Source organism: Malaclemys terrapin, chromosome 2 (assembly GCF_027887155.1).
Source record: "Malaclemys terrapin pileata isolate rMalTer1 chromosome 2, rMalTer1.hap1, whole genome shotgun sequence".
Classification (NCBI taxonomy): domain Eukaryota; kingdom Metazoa; phylum Chordata; order Testudines; family Emydidae; genus Malaclemys; species Malaclemys terrapin.
Window position 1 is genome coordinate 212,076,227 of NC_071506.1, and position 21,883 is coordinate 212,098,109.

At 40.1% G+C, this 21,883-nt stretch overlaps 1 protein-coding gene across 1 annotated transcript in view; it reads left to right on the plus strand.

Annotated features, from left to right (window-relative positions):
- TOPAZ1 (testis and ovary specific TOPAZ 1) overlaps positions 1-21,883 on the plus strand; it is an 89,992-nt gene that overhangs the window by 21,362 nt on the left and 46,747 nt on the right. Inside the window, exons 6-8 of the mRNA XM_054017628.1 lie at positions 3,712-3,827; positions 5,145-5,230; positions 12,077-12,214. Of these exons, the coding sequence (XP_053873603.1) occupies positions 3,712-3,827; positions 5,145-5,230; positions 12,077-12,214 (340 nt within the window). The remainder of the gene's footprint in view (positions 1-3,711; positions 3,828-5,144; positions 5,231-12,076; positions 12,215-21,883) is intronic.

The window sequence follows — 21,883 nt, forward strand, 5'->3', positions numbered from 1 at the left end:
GACCAGGGTCTTCGGAGTTGATAGAGCTGAAATTGTCACCGCCTCTACAGCTCCCAAAGAGACAGGACATCCTCACAAGGTGCCTCTGCTTCATCCAAATCCAAACTAGCCACATCTAACAGCCTGGCTGTTGAAAAGGAAGCGATTGTGTCATTGCGTTGTCTTCTAGAAGAGTATATTTTTGGACTAGATTTTGCGACTGGTGCCAGGAATATGAAGTAAATCCTAGAAATCCAGGAATTTATGGCTTGCTTGGACTTTCTTAAAGAAGGGTTTGACAAAGGTCTCTAATCCAGCATCATTGTGCATCAGGTGTCTGTCCTTAGTAGCATGTTTGCAGGATCTGTGGGTTCTCTGGTAGAGAATCCCCAGGTACACAAATTCCCTAGTGCAGTCTGGTTAGCCAAGCCAGCAATTAGACCTCTTTTTTCCCCCCCAAATTGTAATGAGTCCAGAGAAACTATCCCTTTGAACCATTGATGTCAATGTGAGCATTTTATTTGTACGTCAAAACTTACTTTCTGATAGCCATCCTATCAGCCAGACAAGTGTCAGAATTGGCAGCATTCTTTATTCAGGAACTTTACTGTGTGTTTCATGAGCACAAGATGATGCTCAGGACTTGGGAATTGTTTATTCCAAAGGAGCACGCTTTTTTCACATGTTTCCCAAGAAACCTTCATTCTGTCCAAGGCCACAACATCCTACTGAGGAAAGGTGGCACTCCTTAGATGTCAGAAGGGCTCTGAAAATTTACCTCAAACATATGGAAAGAGCCACTGCATCCACAGCAGAAATGTGTAAGGTGGCAACCTGGTCAAATGCAACCATCTTTATCAAGCACTACAAGGTAGACTTCCTGTCCTTTGCAGAGTCATCCTTTGGCAGAAAGGTGCCGCAGGCGGTGCCTAGAAATGATTTTGCCCTTTGAGCAAATATTATAGATGGGGAGGGGACACAATTTTTCCTTTTTCTGACCTTTCCTGTAGTCCTTTCTACATTTGCTATTTCTCAGACTTCAAGGATTGTGGGAAACACTGGGCTGCAGAACGGAAAATTTCTCACCTGTAATTTCATTTCTGTTAGTAGCGTCTCCAGTGATTCTACCCACCCGTGAAGGCTCAATAGCTGAGGCTATTCAGAGTCCTCAGAAGAGTCAACTTAGAATTCTGCCAGGCAGTACATAGAGGAATACAGGTCATGTGATGGGTTGAAGCAGTCCCGGAATTACAACAGGAAAAAATACCTTTTTGCATATGGTAGTTAGAACAAGTGCAGAGCCAGTACCTGCCTCAGAACTATCTACATGTCTTCCATCCAGACTCCCGGTTTGTGTGAGGTTCTTTCATGTCGGGAGCAAAGGGCTGGCTGTAACTTTGATCAGTAAGGTCACTGGGCATTGTCCAAAGGATGGAACTTTTGGAGCTGTGCAAGAATTTCCGGAACAGCTTTGTTCCATTCCCTATTTCAGCAATCCACAGAGAGGTGATAACATGAATGAAATTATCCTCATCTGTTTCAGATTGGATAATTATAACCCGCTCCCCATCCTGTTTCTAGCCTCAGAGAATGAAGGGCAAGCAGAGCAGGTCCCTGTCTGAGACACACAAATAAGTTCCTAAAGCAGGCTTGTTTTCAAAGTATTTCCATTTTACTATCCCCAAATAATTATGTTTTAATGGTAGATTGCTGCCTTTTTGTTTTCCCAGTTTTGATCTTCACCATTTGATCTTACCTGTACTCTCTCTGGGTCTCTCTTTGGGATCATGGTAGCAATAATACTGGCTTTAGGGAAGAAGGAAATTCAGTTACGTCTTCCGGGACAGTTTTTTCTGATCAGTGTTCTGTGCAGAGAAAGCTGGAGCAAACAAAGTGATACAATTTCTGGAGCATCTTGGATTTAGAACAAACATTCACATGTGGTGCCAGGGAAGTCAGTCATAGATCTGGTCTGAGGATGAATACTATCCAGTACATGGTCTCCTTTCAGAAGATGAAGATGGCTGTAAAAGAAAACAAGTGGGGCTACAGAAACAAATCTAGTTCTTACTAGAGCCTATTGGAATTCTGATCTCATAAACAAGTATGCTTCAATGATCTAGAGTTCATATACCTACCCATTAATACCAGTCCTCAGGCAGCAGCCCCAACAGCTCCTTAGGGTCTCTGTAGGCTGGCAACCTGGGGAGATCTGGCCAGTCCTCAGCACGGCAGCTGCAGCCCAACTGAGCTGCAGGGCCCGCCTTTTGTATTTCCACTTCCTGTCCCACCCCATAACTTCTGGTGGGGTGGGCATGGTTTTCCTGGTTCTGCCCACCAAAGGGGTGCTTTTTGGTCCCTCCCTGTCAACCTCTGAAGAAGGCCATGCCTCCTCACTACAGCCACATAGCCATCAATTCATAAGTTCACCAAGTTCTTCATATTGGTCATCCAATCTTAGCCATTGCCATTTCCTCTCTTTTGGAAGAAATCTCCATGCTGTGGTTCCTCAGGAAAGATGTAGTTTATATTTATATATAATCTACCTTGTTTTGGATGTCCGCATTTAAAAGATGATCCTGCTTCCTACCCTAGAGGTACACTATTGTGAAAATACCATTGTAATGGGTCTGTGAACCTTAGCATGAAGAAGAGGAAAATTTATCCATACTTACCTGAAGATTTCCCTTCTTAGAGAAATAAGGTAAGTAATAATTAGAGATGCGGACCACATGGGAGACCAATGGGTTACCCAGAATAGAGTTGGAAATTGACATCCAAGAATTTGGATTTGTCATTGTTAGGTGTAATTTGCCATGCTCTTTAGTAGGAGAAATCATGTTTCTTCCTCAAAGTATGTTAAGCACAATCTGTTTGAATTGTCTTGGCTGTGGATGTTATCTCAACTAGATGGAACTTTGCGGGGATGGAGCATTCCCATACTGCCAGTGACTGACAGGTCTGGTTCTGCCCCCTAACTGCAAATAGGCTGACATACCCATTGTGTTGGATCTGTGTGCCTTATTACTCAGAGAGGAAATTTTCAGGTAAGTAGGGTTAAATTTTCTTATTCCTTTAACTATAACCAAGGAAGGAAACAACAAACATATTTTGCTGCACTTGCTGAAAATATTCATACTTCTAAAAAAATATACGGTTTAACATATAGTGTTGAGCATATATATTTGAAATCAGTTGTGAGGTAGAACACTTAATTGGGACTCAGGAGTATTTTCCCTTTGAAATATTATTTAAAAAATTCTTCCTTTTAGTGTAATTGGTCCATTAGAAGAAAATAAGATTTGCTTTTCAGAAGCAACTTTGTAAGCCCCACGGATTTCATTTCTGGCAGGGAAGATTTAGCAGTACGTAGAAAAGGGGTTAACTCAAGCATACAGCACAATCATCCCAACCTTCTTTTTAGTTTAATGGCAGAATTTTAAACCAGTGGCTCACAGGTGCTCCCTCCACCAAGTTACTGCATTTGACTCTTGGTTACATAGTTGCTATCGCCTTCTCCATGCTTTAATATAACTATGGACAAGTTGAGATCATCTTTCACTAAAGCAGTATTGGGGGATTGCTCTTCAGCTACTTAAATTTACAGTGAATATTTAAGTTTTGCTTTAATTGTTGAAGAAATTATCTAGTGTTTTATAGTTAATACGTGACATGAAGCGTTAGAGAAGCAATTGTCTTATTTTGTTAAACTTGTTTTTCTTTTACTTTTAGCAATGATTCTAAATATATAGAATTTGTGAGCAGTGAACTTCAGTTAGGATTGCAACTGCCATCCCTGCAAATAAATGCCTACCAGGAAGAGACAGTACTGAAACCCTGGATCAGTGGTATTTTATTCTGTAATTCAGTAGCTTGCGCTTTAGCTTCATACTCTATTTAATCTACATTTTAATTAGAGCACTTTAACTTCAGCTGTTAGGGTTCATGCTTCTTCAGAAACTTGATCGTATTGTCCCCTTAGCTAGCATTTAGAGAGAATTCTTCCATAATACACCTCTACCCCGATATAACGCTGTCCTCGGGAGCCAAAAAATCTTACCGCATTATAGGTGAAACTGCGTTATATCGAACTTGCTTTAATCCGCCGGAGTGCGCAGCCCCAGCCCCCTGAGCGCTGCTTTACCGTGTTATATCCGAATTCATGTTATATCGGGTCATGTTATATTGGGGTAGAGGTGTATCTGCATATTTGATTTGTCCAGATAAGACAGTTTGTTAGGGGGCTCCATTTCAGCCTCTTAGCATGATTTTTGCATATTGTGTGGTCTAAGGTTTTTTTTATTTTATTTTTATTTAGAATCGGGTTTTTCAAACTGTTAATATGCATTCACTGTCATTTCTGATTTGAATCAGATAGTTATCAGATACGTTAGATTTAATGTGGGTGAACAGAACTCCCTCCTCAGAAAACATTTGCTCTTGAATGATTGCCCATACTTAAGGTTGAAAAAATAAATAGTAAATCTAAGAAGTTCTAAATGATACTTTCTGAAATAACTGGAGGAACCCAGGGAGAGGCTGGGGAGGGGGGAAAAAATTGTGACTGGAGCAATAAGATTATTTTGCTCATTATATTCCCAGTTAGTTATTTGGAATAAGAAATATAAAGATTTTTAAAAGTGACTAGTGATTTTTGGGTGCCTCAGTTCTTGGGTGCACAAATTGAGACCCCATAAATGGGTCTGATTTTCAGAAAGTTCTGAGCACCCGCCCTTTGAAAATCAGGTTCTTTCAAGGAGTCAAGTTGAGCACCCAAAAGTTGAGGCACTCAAAAGCACTATTCACTGTTTGAAAGTCTTAGTTTAAAAGTTTTTTCAAATATATAACCAACATTTGTATCAACTATTATTCAAAGGAAAAAGTCTTATGTCTTATACGGTGGATGGTGTGTACATGATGTGTGTATAGATAAATGATTTTATTCAAGTCATTCTAAAATTTTATGTTTTCATGGTGAAAATATTTATAGTATATCTGATCAGTTTTCCTGTTATAGTGCAGAAAGTAGGCCTGTCTTACATATATAGGAAATAACCTGAAATGCCATTAAAGGAAAATAGTAATGAGCTGTTATAAGGATTTGATAAATTTAAAGAAAACCATTTTTCTTGTCCTGAATTAAATATTCTTGTCCTGAATCTTAGATTTCAGATACTCAGGAAAAAGCTCTCTTTTGCCGTTGCCAAATTCTGACTGTTTGGAACCATGGAAAATGGACAAAAATGTGGTGGTAAGTTGCTAAACACTTAACAAACTCTTGTAATATTGGGTTAATTTTGTTCATTATGGATATTTAGACAGTTTTGCATAAAAATACTTAGATATCAGCCAAAACTTCAACCACCTTAAAAATGGTATCATTTAGTGAATAAATTTAGTGAATAAAGGGCATGATCAGTGATGAGCAAACAGATGTTCAAAATGCAGCCGTGTTGGCTTCTGCTGCACTAGAAAAACAATGTTTTTTGCCAGTTGGGAGGGATAGTAGCTTATATTTTTTAAGGTTTAGCAGAAGCTGCAACGTCTGTTAGATTGGTCATTGGACTGAGAATAAGGGGACCTGGGATATTATCGCAGTTCATTCACTAACCTGCTGTGTGACCTTGGACAAGTCTCTGGGCCCATAACTTCTCCCACTCGTAGTCTGTTTTACTTATTTAGATTATAAGCTTTTTGGGGTGGTGACTCTTACAGTGAGTGCGTGTACAGTGCCTAGCACAGTGTTAGGGTTTTTTTATATTTTCATCAGTTTGTCTGTTACACTTTAAAATATAGTTAGTGTCTAACTTCTTCTAAAATGTAAATACACTTCTTTTCTAATGAAAGATGGAAAGGAGAAATTATTATACTACTTTGAGTGATGGTCCCTATGTGTTTTACACATGTGGGTACGCATGTGTGCCATGCACCTGAGACAGAAGATCTTTAGTAAGCAGGGTCCATTGGTTCACATATGCGCAGTTCTCCTTGTACTCTGAACTGAGAGTATAAGCGGCAGTGCGGACCAGCATCTCTCCATTTCCTTCGTACCACCATGTGGCCTGAGTCAGAATCTGCTTCTGTCCACAGCTTCCTTTGACTGCTTCAATCTGTAAATGTACTGTAAATGGTTTCATTATTTTGTTCATTTACTCTTTGGTCTTAAGTACTAGTGTAGTTCTTTTTCCCCCATCCTAGGGAAATTCTTTCTGGGAGGCTAGGATTATAACTAGGGTTCAGGAATTGTTTCCTTTTCAGTGAGTGATGAACATTGCCCTTACTGCATAGCTGAAATGTGAGCCTCACATAAATGCAGCATTTGCCATTCCTTCCCTCCCAGAACTTGTGATGGTCAAGAGCTAAGACTTAAAAAAGCATTTGATGGAGACACCCCTCTGCCCCCGTATAGCAACCTCAATCAACAGGCAGCGCCCCTTTGAGCACAAGCTCAGGTTAAAACTTCCAAGGATAAGGAGAAGGCTTCTCATGAGATTAAGAAGAGACAATCTGCCTTCTTCCAAATCTGCCCCAGAGAAAAGAGATTCCTCCCTTATTCCTTCAAAGTTGGGAGAGTTCTCGTGCCCAGGTCCTAAAGATTGAGGCCTGAGTAAACCTCTTCAGAGGGGAAAGTGATGCAAAGGAGCATAGATTCATTGGTTTCTATACCAGTTTCAACGTGCAAATTGAAAGACAAACATCCGCCACTTCTCCCGTGAACATCCAGATCAGATTCTGTGCCAATATCATAACCACCAGGGAGGAATCTGACCTCTACTGTGACCAGGGAAGCACCGGATCTAATGGCTCCACTAACTGACTCATCCTGTGCCCCAGAGCACTCTGAGACCTACATCTCCCCAGAGGACATTTTTGTTCTCCCCTGTTCTCACTCCTCCCTCCTCTCAGGTCTGTCTTTATTCGGAGACAGTTATTCTGGAGGAAGAAGCTATCCCGGAGAGACAGAGCCACTGTCCTCTTCCACCCGTGAGCCTGAGTACTCAATCATTGGTACCGTTGGTTCCAGTGGAAGTTTGGGATCCAGCTTTTTCATCCGATGAGTCGGAGATTTCAGAAGAGCCCCTACTCTATCATACAGAAAGAGGGCTGGACAGAAGCCATAAGAGATCTGGGTTCTGTTCTGTGACCATATATGACTTTCCAAGAGACATTTGGTATCCAGAGTCAGATGGTAGTTCTCAGCTGGTTGATTCCTTGTACTGACGTTACTGGGGTCCTTAGGATCTCTACTGTAGGCACCTAGGATCAATACATTTGCCTTACTTACCATCTCCTGGCTAACACTAATTGGCCCCAGTGATGTATGCAGAAGATGAATTTGAACTAGATCCAACAGTTCTGGGAGCAATTTCATCATCATCCATAGAGGAGGAGAATACCCCATCTTCACCTGATGACTACAGTCAGGTGCTCCTATAAAGGGTGGCAGCTGAGTTCCAGATACAGCTTGAAGAGGTTCAGGAGCTCCAACATAGATTGCTTGACATCTTGCAACTTTTGGGTCCCAGTCGAGTAGACCTCCAGATTGAGGACACTATGGATCCAGCTAGAACAATGTGGCATGCTCCTACTTCTTGCACTCCCTCCCCCAAAGAGGGCTGAGAAGTGCTACTTCATTCCATCTGAGGGGGCATAGTTTCTAGTTTCTCACCGACTGCTGAATTATCTGGTGGTACAAGCAGTTACCAAAAGATCCGCAGTACAACAACCCAAAACTACACCCTTGGATGGAGGTACCCAATGACTCCCAGGGAGAAAGGTCTTCTCCTCTGCCTCTCTCCAATTTAGAATTTCTAATGATCAGATTCCTATAAGCTAAATATGATTTCACTAATAATGCAAAGTTGTTGGATTTAAAGGACAAGCTCCCTCAGGAAGATAGAGCTCAGTTTCAGTCCTTAATTAATGAAGGCAAATTAGTGGCCAAAACCTCTCTCCATGCCACAGTAGATACTGCAGACACTGTGTCCAGAGGGATGGATACAACCATTGTCATGAGGAGAGATTCCTGGTTACAATCCTCAGGTTTCCCTAGAGAGGTGAAAAGTACCATTCAGGATCTGCCCTTTGAGGCAGTTAACTTGTTAAATGAAAAGATGGATTAATCTCTCCACTTTCTCAAGGATTCAAATATAGTGCTTTGTTCTCTGGGTATCTGTGCCCCTGCCCCTAAGAGGAAACATCTCAAGTACAGGCACAGAGCAAGACCACCTCTACAACCATTTTACCATCAATGCTCCTTGGAACCATCACACAAATGACAGATTGTACAAAGGCCCAAATACACAACTTCTGTGACATCCACTGCTACCCCTCACTCTAACCCACATCCAAATAATTTTTGATGGGATTCTCCAGACCCTTTATTAATGCCACATCACACTGCCCCTCAGTTTTGTAAAGAACAATTTACCCAATTTTCTCAAAACTGAAGGGCTTTGACAATAGACAAATGGAAACTGAAAATTATTCCATTGCAGCTATCTGAGTTTCTGGCCACCCCAACCCACAAGCCTCTTTCCCAGTTGCTTTTTTGGGACCACTCTCACAAAGAAAATCTGTGTCAAGAAGTGGACTCCCATCTCCAGCAGGGAGCCATGGAAAGAGTTGCACCTCAACATCAAAGGAAAGGATTCTGCTCCCCATACTTCTTAGTCCCCAAAAAGAACGGAAGATGGAGATTGATTCTTGACCTATACTGGCTAAATGTATTCATCTGAAAATTAAAATTCCACATGGTCACAATGGCATCAATAATTCCCTCTTTGGGAGAAAGCAAGTGTTCATGGTTCTTGACATAAGAGGCATACTATCACATAAACATTCACCCATCACACAGAAGGTCCCTCATGTTCCTCCTTGGTTAAGACCAGTACCAGATGAGTCCTTCCATTCCGGCTAACTATGACATCCAGGATCTTTATAAAAGTCTTTTCACTGGTGGCAGCGTGGGTGAGAAGAAATGGGTTTTATCGACTTCCCATAGCTTGATGACTGACTACTTACAGGCAGATCATACAAGGATGTCCAGTTGGCAACCTGACGCCTGCTCTTCTACCTTCCCCGGGACTTTGTGTCAACCATGAAAAGTCCACTTTGAACCCCCCACCAAGTCCATAGCCTTCATAGGAGCAACCTGGGACTTGACTACAGCAACTGCCTATCAAGAGATTCCATGCCAGTGGCGATGTCATGAAACAGGTCACCCTCAGACTTCAATTAGAACTTGCCTTTTCCTCCTCTGCCTCATGCACTCACATGATACCATTTGCCAGACTCCATCTCTGTTGCCTGCAGACCTGGCTTTAGTCTGTCTACTCACCAGAAAAAGTCAACATTAGTGCCAAAATAACAATTTCATCCAGGTTCTGGCCTCTCACATCTGGTGGACAAAGCCAGAGAAAGTTCAAGTTGGGAATTCCTTTCCTCACACCTACATCTTAGGTTATCGTCATTACTGATGCTTCCCTCTTAGGTTGGAGAGCTCATATGGACAATCATACTGTACAAGGCATCTAGATCCCTTGGGAATCCAGGATGCTGAACAATTTACTGAAACTAAGAGCTGTCTATCGAGCCTTCTGTGCTTTTGTCCACTTATCTGGTCCCAGCACATCCAGATAGACAATATGACTGTCTTTTTATATAAATAAGCAAGGGGAAACAAGATCACTTCCTCTGTGTGTAGAGACAGTCATTCTCTGGAATTGGTGTATCAGACTTCACGTAACCCTCTCGGCAGCATATTTGCCGGGTTTGCAGAACTTCCCAGCAGATAGTCTCAGCGGATGATTTTCTGTGGACCATGAATGGGAAATTCATGATTCGGTCCTGAATAAGGTCTTTACCTAGAGGAGAATACCATCTTGGGACCTTTTCACCTCACAAGCAGCAAAAAAAACCTTTCTCTGTACTGCTTGAGAGCAGCTCTAGGTAGGGGCTCAAAGGGAGATACCCTTCCACTATAATGGAAGGACCACCTCAGGTATACCTTCCCTCCCATCCCATTAATACCACATGTCCTACAAAAAATGTGTCATTAAAGGGTTCAAGTCATCCTTATTTTGCCCAGTTGGCTGAGACCATTCTAGTTCACAGACCCACTGAGACATTGTCTGTCCGCCCATCAAAATCCAACCATTTCCATACCTGCTAATGCAACACAGTGGCACCTTTAGGCACCCCAACCCAGAACCACTGCAATTCAAGGCCTGGTATTTGTATGGGGATCAGATGTAGAGTGTTTAAGTTCCAGGGCATTTCAATCCATCTTCAACCAAAGAAGGAAAGATTCTATGTAGAAAAGTTGAAGTATTTCTCCTGTTGGGCACAGCAATACCAGTTCTCTCCAGATTCTCCTGGGATCCCTGCTATTTTAGACTATCTATTTACTGTTAATACATTGGATCTCTCTATTACTTCTCTCTGGGTTCATTTGGCACAGGGGTTCTCGCAACAAATTTTTTTTGGTGGCCTCAGAGTATGGCCACTAGCTTTGACAATTTTTCCTAAAATACTTAATCAACTTTAGGAAAAACAAATAAATATGCACATCCCAAATCATTGTAGTTTATTTATGTAGGGTGTGTGGTGTGTTTTTGCAGAATCAATAATAAAAATAACATACAGTTGTCTCTATTCTTTACTGAACCTAAACAGAATAGAAACACAAATAAGATGCTTTGCACGTTCTTGTCTTTTTTTATTGTTTGTTTTTGCTTTTTTTGGTTGCCTTTTTTTTTTTTTAAGACTTTCTAGCTACTAAGTCTGCCGTGAAAAGTGATATTAACAAACACACAAATATCACTTTTCATAGCAGACTTACTCTTCCCTGGCAATCCAGGGGACATATTGAGCCCTGAATGGGGAGGTGGATATGGAGCAGCAGGAGCCAGGGGCAGTGGGGCACTAGGGGAGGCAGCGGGTGCCAGAGGTGATGGGAGGGGTGGTGAGCATCTTCACTCATTCCACGATGACTAGATTCCTGAAGGGACTTATTGGATCCTTCCCATCATTGATGAAGCCAACACCTCAGTGGGACCTCAGCCTCGTTATTTGAACCTTTAGCTTCATGTTCTATATCCCATCTCTTGATGAAAGTTGCCTTCCTAGTTGCCATCACATCAGCCAGAAGGGTCAACAAGGTGGGAGCACTCATAGCAGACCCACTATATACTATCTTCCACAAAGAAAAGGTCTCTCTTTGTCCACACCCAAAATTCATCTCTAAAGTAATTTCAGAATATCACGAGTCATACCATCCACTTATCGATATTTTTTGTGAAACTGCATGCTTCTGATGAGGAAAGAATGATTCATTCTCTAGACATCCCAAGAGCACTGGTCTTTTATCTATAAACAACAAAAGCAATTAGAAAGAAACCTAGACTTTTTGTTACCATAGCAGAGAGATCAAGAGGTCTAGCTATATCTGCGCAGAGATTTTCTAAATGGATCTCATTGCCCTGTGTTGCCCACTGGCTCACATCCCTCCCCTGGAGAGGATGAGGGTCTAGTCCACCAGGGCCCAAGCGACCATTGCTGCATCTATGCAAGACGTACCTCTACTAGAGATATGTAGGGCAGCTTCCTGGAGCTCCTTAACATCACACTTTGTTCCAGTCTTCTGCTACAGACACAGCTATAAGGACAACAATATTAGACAGCCATCACTTCTGCATTCTTGCACCTACCTCCTGTTTGACTACTGCTTGCTAATCTCCCACATGTGGAATACAGATTGGAACAGCACTTGAAGAAGAAATGGAGGTTACTTATCTGTAACAGGTGTCTCTTTAAGATGTGTGGTTCCTATCTGTATTCCACTACCCATCCTCTGTCCCTTCTGCTGCAGATCGTAGGTAGATTTGTGGAAGGAGAAGGAACTGGAGCGGTTCTGGTCTGCACTGCCCTAGTACCTCAGGTCATAGCATGAGGAGAACAACTGCAATTGTGCTGACCAACGGACAGTGCTTACGAAAAATATCTGGACTCAGGTGCATGGTGCAGACAGGGACCACATAGATCTCGAAGAACCTCCAGTTATAGGCAAGTAACCCTCCATTTATCTGATGTTTAGGTTTCCCATCTGATCCAGCAGAACCTTGGGATGATTGAGTTGCCCCGTAAATATTGCAGATTTTATTTCAATACATTGCGTGGCTGTGAGAGAGTGGAATGTTGGTTTTGGCATGTTCCTGAACAAGGAGATGAAAAGGTAAAAGGGGTTTAATTGGGGGGAGGGAATCCTCAATTTTAACACTTTTTCTATTTTGTGTAAAAAGTTTTGTATTCAATTGAGTTCAGTGTGAGTTACCTTTGAAGCTGAGAAATCTGAAGTGGGAACCCAGGAGAACACTTCCTTCCAGGTGCTTTTAACAGTTCTTTTAAAAGATGTTTCCCTAGAGAGCCTGTAGAACTTGAGTCGGTGGATTTTCAAGAGAGTAGACAGCAACAAAATCATACAAAATTATATGTACTAGCCCACTCTCTGTAAAATGTAATGATGTATTAATAGAATGCCTCAGTAAACCCAAAAGACCAGAAATTGTATATGCTCCTAAGGCTCCAAAGCTATCTACATTATGTCATCCTCCAAAAGGTAGGTAGCAATGGCATCTCTATGTAAAGATGATCTAATCCTCCTCAAAGAACTGACAGACTGAGTAGAACTGGCCTTGTGTCCCAACTATGAAGCATCGTTAGCAGGTTCACAAGTATCAGCAGTTTCCACCTAGTTTGCATGAAGCATCATGACTTCTAGTGATTCTGTATTTCAAGATGTCCTAAAAAAAAAACCCCAAATATTTAAAATCTATTCTCTATATGATCTCCTTAGCGGCAACATTGTATCAGACTTCTTGTTTTGCACACGTCCCACATAGTAGCCAGGGAAGTGTTTGTTGAGATATTTGTTGAAGGCTGATAACCAGACCAAGCACTTCATGGTTACATCAGAGTATACTGATGGGAAAACTGGTGACTCAGTGCAAAAGAAGTGATTGAGTACAAAAACGACAAAAAGAAATCTTTTAGGAATTGTCATACAACTTAGACCACTGGTTCAGTTACTCAGGTATTCTGTTTCTGATGATGACCAGTACCAAAAGCTTCAAAGAGAAGTGCGGTGGAGGGGGGAATTTATAAGGGAAGTTTCTTCCTAACTTCTATTAAATTAGTTAGTGGGTGCTTTATGGCCTGAAACTCAGGGGTTTATATCCTTTATACATTTTTTGTTTTATGCTATTTAGTGAAACTGGATTATCTCATGGTCTACACAAATGTGTAATCCTCTTTTGAATCCAATATGCTCCTGGCCATGATGAAGCAATGAGTTCCACATGTGAATTAACCATTTTATTTTTTAAAAATTGAGTTTCATTGAATGACCCTTGTTTTTATATTATGAGTGAGTAAACGAGCACCCAATTTATCCTCCACACCATTCATGATTTTATATACTGTAGCCATATCCCCTCTTATTCTTTCCTTCTCTGAATTAAGCAGTTGTAATCTTTCTAGTCTCCAAGTTTTTTCATGCTTTTAATAGTATTAATTGGCCATTGACAAACCCTTTTTTGAGATGGGGTGACCAGAATTGAATACAGTATCCAGGTGAGAATGTGCCATTTTTTATAAAATGGCATATTTTCAGTATTTTTTATCCCATTCTTTATACTTCCCAATGTTCTGTTTTTCGATCACCAGTGTAAATTGATTAGAGATTTTCATTGATATATTCGTAATAGTGAACATACTTTTTATTTGAGTGGTTACAGTTAATTCAGAATCCAATATGTATATTGGAGGGACCAGTTTGAACTATTTATGTATTACCTTGCATTTATCAACATTGGATTTAGTCTGCCATCATGCTTTCTATTTAACCCTCTGTTAGGTACCTTTGGAGTTCCTCCATCTTCTGTGGTCCTAACCTTCCTAAATAATTTTGTCAGATGCAAATTTTGCCACCTCACAGTTTACCGATTCACTTTTCCAGATCACTTAATAAATACATTGTACATAGTATGGTTACATGGGGCATCCACCATAACCTTTTTCTGTGTTGAAAATTCAACATTTAGATTTTGTTTTCTCTTTGCCAGTTTCTGAACTTCACCTTTCACCGTTGATTACTTAAGGTGGGTCTTCGCAGCACAGTTAGCTTGAGTTATAACTTGAGTATTAACTCTAGCTCAGCTCCTCTCCATGCACAAAAAAACCTTCGTTCAAGGTGGTGCTTTAAGTTCAAATCAGCTGGTCCATCAGGAGGGTTGATTGACACTCCTGTGGTGCTGCTGCTCAGGCTAATAATGCAGTGGGGATATAACAGTTTGTTACAAGCAGCCCCTCAGCAAATAATCCAGTCACTCTGTGCTGCTAATCAAATCTGTGTTGTTTTGCCACTGGTAGTTCTCACTCGAGCTAGGCTAGCTCAAATGCAGTAGCTCAAGTGTACTAACTGAAGATAACTTTCAGGGAAGACAAGCCCATAGTTTCGAAACCTTCCTCACAAGAGAATGATAAGGAAGGTCCAAATAACTTACATCAGTTGGTTTTCCTGTGTCTATCTCGTTGACCTGCATAAAGAGTTGAGCAGATTAAAGGGGCTATAATATATTATATGTCCCTATAATATATTAATCTGGGTGAGAGCTTCTGAATCTGAAATTATGTACCTAGGGGGTTGCAGCCACCCTCCCTTCCATTATGGCTGAATGGAAAAGGATTCTGAAACATTTTAGTTACAGCATGGGGTTATGGTATAGAAAAATTGAGATCCACTCATCTAGTTGTTTTATAACTCTATTTAAATAATGGTTTCAAACACACTTCCTAGTACTGAAATAGGGCTGTAATACCTACCAATTATCCCTCACACTTTACTTAGAGATAGGCACAATATTCTCTATCCTCCATGCGTCTCGTGTATTAGCTGATTTTAATCAAAGATTGCATATGTTTGTTAGCAACTCAGACACTTCGTTCTTAAATTCCTTCAGAATCCTTGGATGAATACCAGATGATCCTAGTACTTGTTTTTTCTTTATCAGCTTCTTTACATTTCCTCCTTTGACATCTGAGTCTGACAGTGCCTTCTTTTTGTTACATGAAAAGAATAGGTCTGGGGATAGATATCTCCCCAGTATCATTTGTGATTAACATTGCAGAGAAGCTAAATGGATTTTTTGCATCGTTTCCCCTATCCCCCTTGATTGCTGTCTTTAATCCCTGGTAGACCAGCATACCACTCTCATCGATTTTCTCCTTTTATGTCTTTGGGTATTTGGTCCTTCAGTTCACTCGTACTCCTCTTGATTTCTATCAACATTTTACATGCCATAATCTTGTTCTTTTCTGTTGGTGTCAGTTGGGAAGCTTCCTTCATTTAGGAAACAGAAAAGGGATTTTAAACTAGGCCAGAAGGTGTAGGTTCAGAATGAATGCCTACTCGCCTTCTTTGATAGACAGAGGAGACAACTATTCCAGAGAAGAGTGAAGCTGAGATTAGAGAAGGTAGATTCTGAGCTGTTTTCATGAAACAGTAACTTCTGTATTTCCCATAAAGAGGGGCCTCCATAATATGAGCAAGGTTTATACCTTAGACCTTCAGAGGATGTTACACAACCGATTCCTTCCCCCACTCCATATATACCAAATACACTCAAGCCAGAGAAGTAATTATATATGTGCTGCAGAGCTGAACAATAGAATCAGCCCTGCAATCAAGGAATTTACTGTCTTTTTTTTCCTGCCCGTACAATATAGGGGGATCAGACTGTCTTAGGTCTAAAGAACTTGAACAAAAATATAAGGAAATTGAAATACAAACTAGAAACACTAAGGTATATCCTTGCATCCATTTCTCAGAACAGTCACCTATACTGTATTTATATGAGGTAAGCATATCTATATATTCCAATAAGAACCTCACACAGGAAATAGCTCCACTTCTGATACGACCAAGACCACTATTGATATAAGGCTCTAATATTTGGTCTTGCTATACTTGGCCAAATATTCATCAAAGTGTGTGTGGTTTTAGTGGTAGACCTCAGAAAAAAGGGAATTCATATCTGCCCCTCCTTGGAGGATTTCCAAATTAATCCATTAGACATTTGGAAATAGCAGCAACTGTCTTTCTCCTGCAATAAAGGGATAACAAACATTTTCACAAGTCCGCTAATAATCACAGAAACATCTACATACTAGTTGATTTGAGATTACAAAAAGTGTTTCTGTCAAAAGAGAAGACTTAAGTATCAAACTGATGTGTTAGTCTTGTTCCCATTGTACAGTCTAACCTGTCTTTTGGAAATGCCAGTTTCATAATATTCTAGTTTGAGGCCGGTTTCATGAAGCCCTCGAAAGAATTTGTTCTCTCTTCATCAAAGCAGTCAAGATCAGCCTTCATTAGCATAAAAGTTCCCAGCAAAATGAACTCATTCTTAATATGGTGAACAGCAAAACAGATTGAGCTCGTTATCCCATCCCTGAATCTTTGAAAATCAGTCACTTTGAATGAAGCCTCTAATGGTGGGGAATCTCACTTGGCCATTCTCACAGATCCTGGCAACTGTCCCCTCCTGGCCACCCACTAGGACTACTGTGAGGGGAAGTCACACTTGTGCACTCTGGATCCCCTGGAGTGTGTTAAGCTTGCAAAGCCCCTGCAGGCTGCAGCACTGGTTCCTCACTTGGCCTCCCTGGCAGTGAGTGTCTGCTATCCCTTTTCAGAATTGGGGGTCTTCAGCCCACCTGTCTTAGGCCTCCAGGTCCAGTGCTGACTCCCAAAATACTCCAATTACTTAAGTACACCCCTCTTCCAAAGGTGTGAAGCTTCCAGTTTACGTTTTAACACTCTCAGGGACATGCAGCTTTTCTGAAGCAGTCAACACAGACACTTTGTACAGTTTAACACCTTTCTGTTCTTTTATATTCAGTCATGTAAAGCACAGGGGAGTATGGATCATACAAAGCAATAAACACTAAACTCATGTCCCTGCCTCAGTTTCCTCACCAATCCAGGGCATTCTTTGGGCTGAGGTCCAAGTCCTTTGATTTGTCCAGGGTCCTTGGAGCTGTCTGGGCTCAGGAAAGCAAGCAGGGTTCCCTACTACATGAGGCTGCTACATGCTGGGTGACCCTCACTTTTGGAGCTCCTCACCCAACTTCTGTGACCTTGCTCTCTTCCCCCATGATTCCTCTTCTTGTCTAGTCCCTAGTGTTTCTTCATTTTAAATCCCTCCTGGTCACCTGGCCTCTCTTGTTCGCCTGCTAACTTTACACTGCTTTTTTCCTCTCCCGTCAGATGAGTCAGCTAAACTGGTTTTTCTAAAGATGCAGCTGCTTTTTTGCATAACCTTTCTCATGTCTAATTACTGTTGTTAATCTTAAATATTTTTCTTTGTATTCGTCTGGGGTGTACATGCTACAAATCCCTGTCAGCAATGGTGGAGCCATATACAGATAGACACTCATAATAGCAGTTTTTCATATTACAACTTAACAATATCAGTCATAATTCATAAGTTGCACAGATATAGCTCCAGTTCATCACAGCCACTCAGTGTATAGCTGGTGGCAATCAGTAGAAGCCTCCAAGTGTAAGTCAAAATACCACCAGCTATGAGGTAAATTGAAGAGGAAAAATTCGTAAGCCAGACCTGCTAAAATTTCTTAGATATTAAATTTCCTACCTAAATAGTTATAGTCAAACATGCCTCTGCTTTCTCAAGTATGTTGGGTAAGTAATCAATTTTGATTTCCTCACTGTCCTATATGAAAAGATTGAGTAGTGGCATTCCTTAATCCTTAGGAAATCCAGCAAGGAGAGCAATGGAAAATTTAACCCTTTTGTGGATGCCCTAAGATCTCTTTGTGAAACTCTATGCTATTTTACCTTTCTATCAAGTTAACTTTCTTAGTAGCAGCTACTTCACTGTGACTAACTTCTGAACTACTAATCTTGTCTATGGAGTCCTAGTATTAAATTTTCCCTTCTTATATGCTCCAATCTTCATTCCTAATTAAAAGATGGTGCTTCCTTCCTTGTGTTATAAAACATTTGCTATGGAAAAAGAATTGCATTGACTGGATATATGAAGGGCAGTTAGAACATATAGATAGGGCTAGATCCTCTGTTCAGCTTGTCATTCAGCAGTTAAAAGGACTAAAGTTGTAACATTCTTCATTTAATGGTTAAAACTCTGTATCAAAGCTTAGAATTCTAAAGGTATTAAACCTCTTGAATCAGCAACTGATTATCAGACAAGATTAGCCTTATTTTGTGCAGAAAAGTCTCATGCCTCTGAGACTTGTGAATTGGCTACATAGTCATCTGTCAATAAATTTTTTTAACTATACAAACTTCAGTAGATGCAGAAACTGGCAGAAAGCTACTGCATATAGTGCCACCCACTTTCCTGGCTGCAGTTCTGTTTAGATACTTGTTTGGAGTCTCATTGCTGTTCAAAATCCTGCTGCTACCAGTAATTAATCTGGCCTTGAAGGGAGAGATTATTTTGGCCTCATTTGACCAATTCCATTGTCTACAAAATGTAACAGATACAGGATTAAGGGTTTTTTAATATAGTGGAATGCACAATCTTATCAATTAAAATATATTACTATCCTAGAAACATTGTTTCGGGCAGGGCTTCCAAGTAGAGTAGCCATTAGCCTGTCTCTGGCTATGAATCTGGTGTGTACTAATGTTCAGTGGGGCAAAAGAGAAAGCCCACTGATAGAAACAGTGAATCTTGATATTTGGAGGAGAAAAGAATATTTTTTTCAAATCTTAATACCTCATAGTCACAAAGGACTTCTGTTTTCATTTTTGTTTCAGTTGGTATAAAAGGAGCAGACAGTTACTGGCTGTGAAGCTTCATTGGGCACAGTAGATACATACCACCTGCTGATGAGAAGTTTTAACTGCTAAGAGATTTGTTCTAAACAGTTCAGTTCTGTTTGTGTGCATTGATCAAATTATAAATAATGTATTAATATCTTCCAAGAACAGGTATTACAAATAAACTCCTCTTTGTGCCCATCTATAGTCTGTACAGAAATTTCTATAATACATAAACTTAGTCTACATGAACAACAAGGAGTCGAGTTGCACCTTAAAGACTAACAGATTTATTTGGGCATAAGCTTTCGTGGGTAAAAACCTCACTTCTTACCCACGAAAGCTTATGCCCAAATAAATCTATTAGTCTTTAAGGTGCCACCCAACTCCTTGTTGTTTTTGTAGATACAGACTAACGTGGCTACCCCCTGATACTTAGACTACATGCCACTTCAAAGTCTGGAATGGATGGCTGTTTTCCATTACAGTCAAATGAAAAATGTACAAATATGCACAGTGTAGCTTTTGAAATATGATTGTAGGTTTGCTTTGTCTTTTACTTTAAGAACTGTTTCCTGACTTTATGCCAGTAGTGCCCTTTCTTTGTCTTGCCCAGTAACTTCACTGGGTCTTTATTTTGCATCTGTTAAAAGAAATGTCTCCTGCAAATTACTGCTGCCCTTATTATTCTGTCAATCAATTCTGTATCAATCTATGAACCTTCACTGTGTTTTCATTTGAATACAAACTAGGGAAGCTTCAGACTAACACATTCTTCGAGTCCTCATCCTAATGTAGTGCCTTAAATGAATTCATATGTGCTACCGATTATTATTATTTTTAATGTAGTGGATCATTGTATGTGTGGTGATCCTTAGAGATCTGCCATGCTAATCAGTTGTTCCCATATGAAACACAATCATGTTGGCTGCTCTTTCATAAAATTACGCCCTGTGTAAAGGAACCAATACGTGGAATCAACAGGAGCCTTTAATAAACAGCATGATTTCCAATCCCACTTCAAATCGGAACATTCTGATTTTTAAATGTTGCTAACTTCTAGGCTTCAATTGACCTATTTTGCTGATGGATACATCAACTCCTAGTCTAGAATCCAGTGTTGTCATTAAAATTCTTCTGGACTCCTCCATATTGATCTCCTCAAAATTACTCATGCATGGAGAAGTATATGTTGTCAACTTTTTAAAATTAGAGTCGATGTGGCTCTTTCTGAAACTGTCTGTATTCTACAAATTAATGACTCAATTGAGACATGGTGACAGGTTTCAGAGTGGTAGCTGTGTTAATCTGTATCAGCAAAAACAACGAGGAGTCCTTGTGTCACATTAGAGATTAACAAATTTATTTGGGCATAAGCTTTCGTGGGCTAGAACCCACTTCACCGGGTGCATGAAGTGAAAAATACATTTCCCCAATACTAATTTCTCCCTACTGTTACTCATACCTTCTTTTCAACTGTCTGTAATAGGCCACACTCTTACCACTTCAAAAGTTATTTTTCCTCCCTTGGTATCCTGCTGTTAATTGATTTATCTTGTTAGACTGACCTCACACTTGGTAAAGCAACCCCCATCCTTTCATGTATTTATACCTGCTCCTTTATTTTTCACTTCTTGCATCCGATGAAGTGGGTTCTAGCCCACGAAAGCTTATGCCCAGATAAATTTGTTAGCCTCTAAGGTGCCACAAGGACTCCTTGTTGTTTTTTCAATTGAAACACTTTCATACAGGAATCAAGGACTTTAAAATCCATTGCATTTTCAGATGCCAAAAGCTACTGTCCCTGTCCATCATTCAATAAGACTATATCATAGAGGCAGGCTTGGACTAAATTCTCCATAGAAATTTAAGTTTATCTATCCTCTCCCATCTAAATTTATTGTACATGGTCCATAGATTCAGTTATACCCCTTGTAAATTGACACAATTAAATCAAGGAAAGTCTCGTACAAGCTGGAAACGAGGCTCACAATTAGGCTCTTTTATGCATGTAATGTGGACTTGTCCCATGATTAAACCTTTCTGCAACTGGATTTTCCAAGCAATCTGACTAATAGTTGGAACAATGATTGCTCCAGATGCAGTCTTGGTATTTTTGGGCATCAGTCCAAAGGAGGAGGAAAATAGATTCCAAAAGAAAGCAAATTAATTTACATACTTTCGGCCTGTGCTAAAATTTGTTTTAAATGCCCTCAGCCACCTGGGTTTTTAGATTGGGTTAAATTAGCTCATCCACTACCAAGTGACATTGCATTTTTTTAACAGTAAAAGATCCCATGTGATTTTTTTCCAAAAGGGAACTTTTTAAGCCTTAACAAAAGGTGGTACTGATAGCTACTAAAAAAATTAAATACAAACTCATATTTTTGATGTTTTCCATGGGTTTTATTTATAATAAGTTAGAGTACTGAGATTCTAAAGTGTTAAGATTGTCTGATTCTTTGACTATCAGCCTTGCTGATCTGCAGATATTAATTTTTTTTTAGGGAAAAAAGATTGACTTATAGTTAAGTCATAGCTCTGGTTCTGACATTAACTCACCGTATCATCTTAGACAAGCTACTGGAAGGGACACGTCAACTTCAAAATTAAACTATCTATTTTTTGTTACTTATAGTTGCTACAAGTAACACACAAGACTATAAATGAAGGATACAGCAAAAAAAATTCACTTTGTATATTTGATAGCATACTTATGTATTTTCAGTCTCCCTATTTTCTGGAATAGTCAGTCAGTTCCCTTTTGTGGGTCTTTCACAGAACAATAGGGGAGCAAAAGACTTTTAAATATAGGGGAATATGTTGTAAATCCACAAAAATTGGAAAGGAAATTGTACCTGAAACTTTTTTTTTTTTTTTTTTTTTTTTTAAACTGACAAGATTTCAAGTTAGAGAGAGAGAGAAGGTGGGTGAGGCAATATCTCTTACTGGACCAACTTCTGTTGGTGAAAGAGACAAGCTTTCAAGTTTACACAGAGCTTGAAAGCTTGTCTCCCTCACCAATGGAAGATTGTC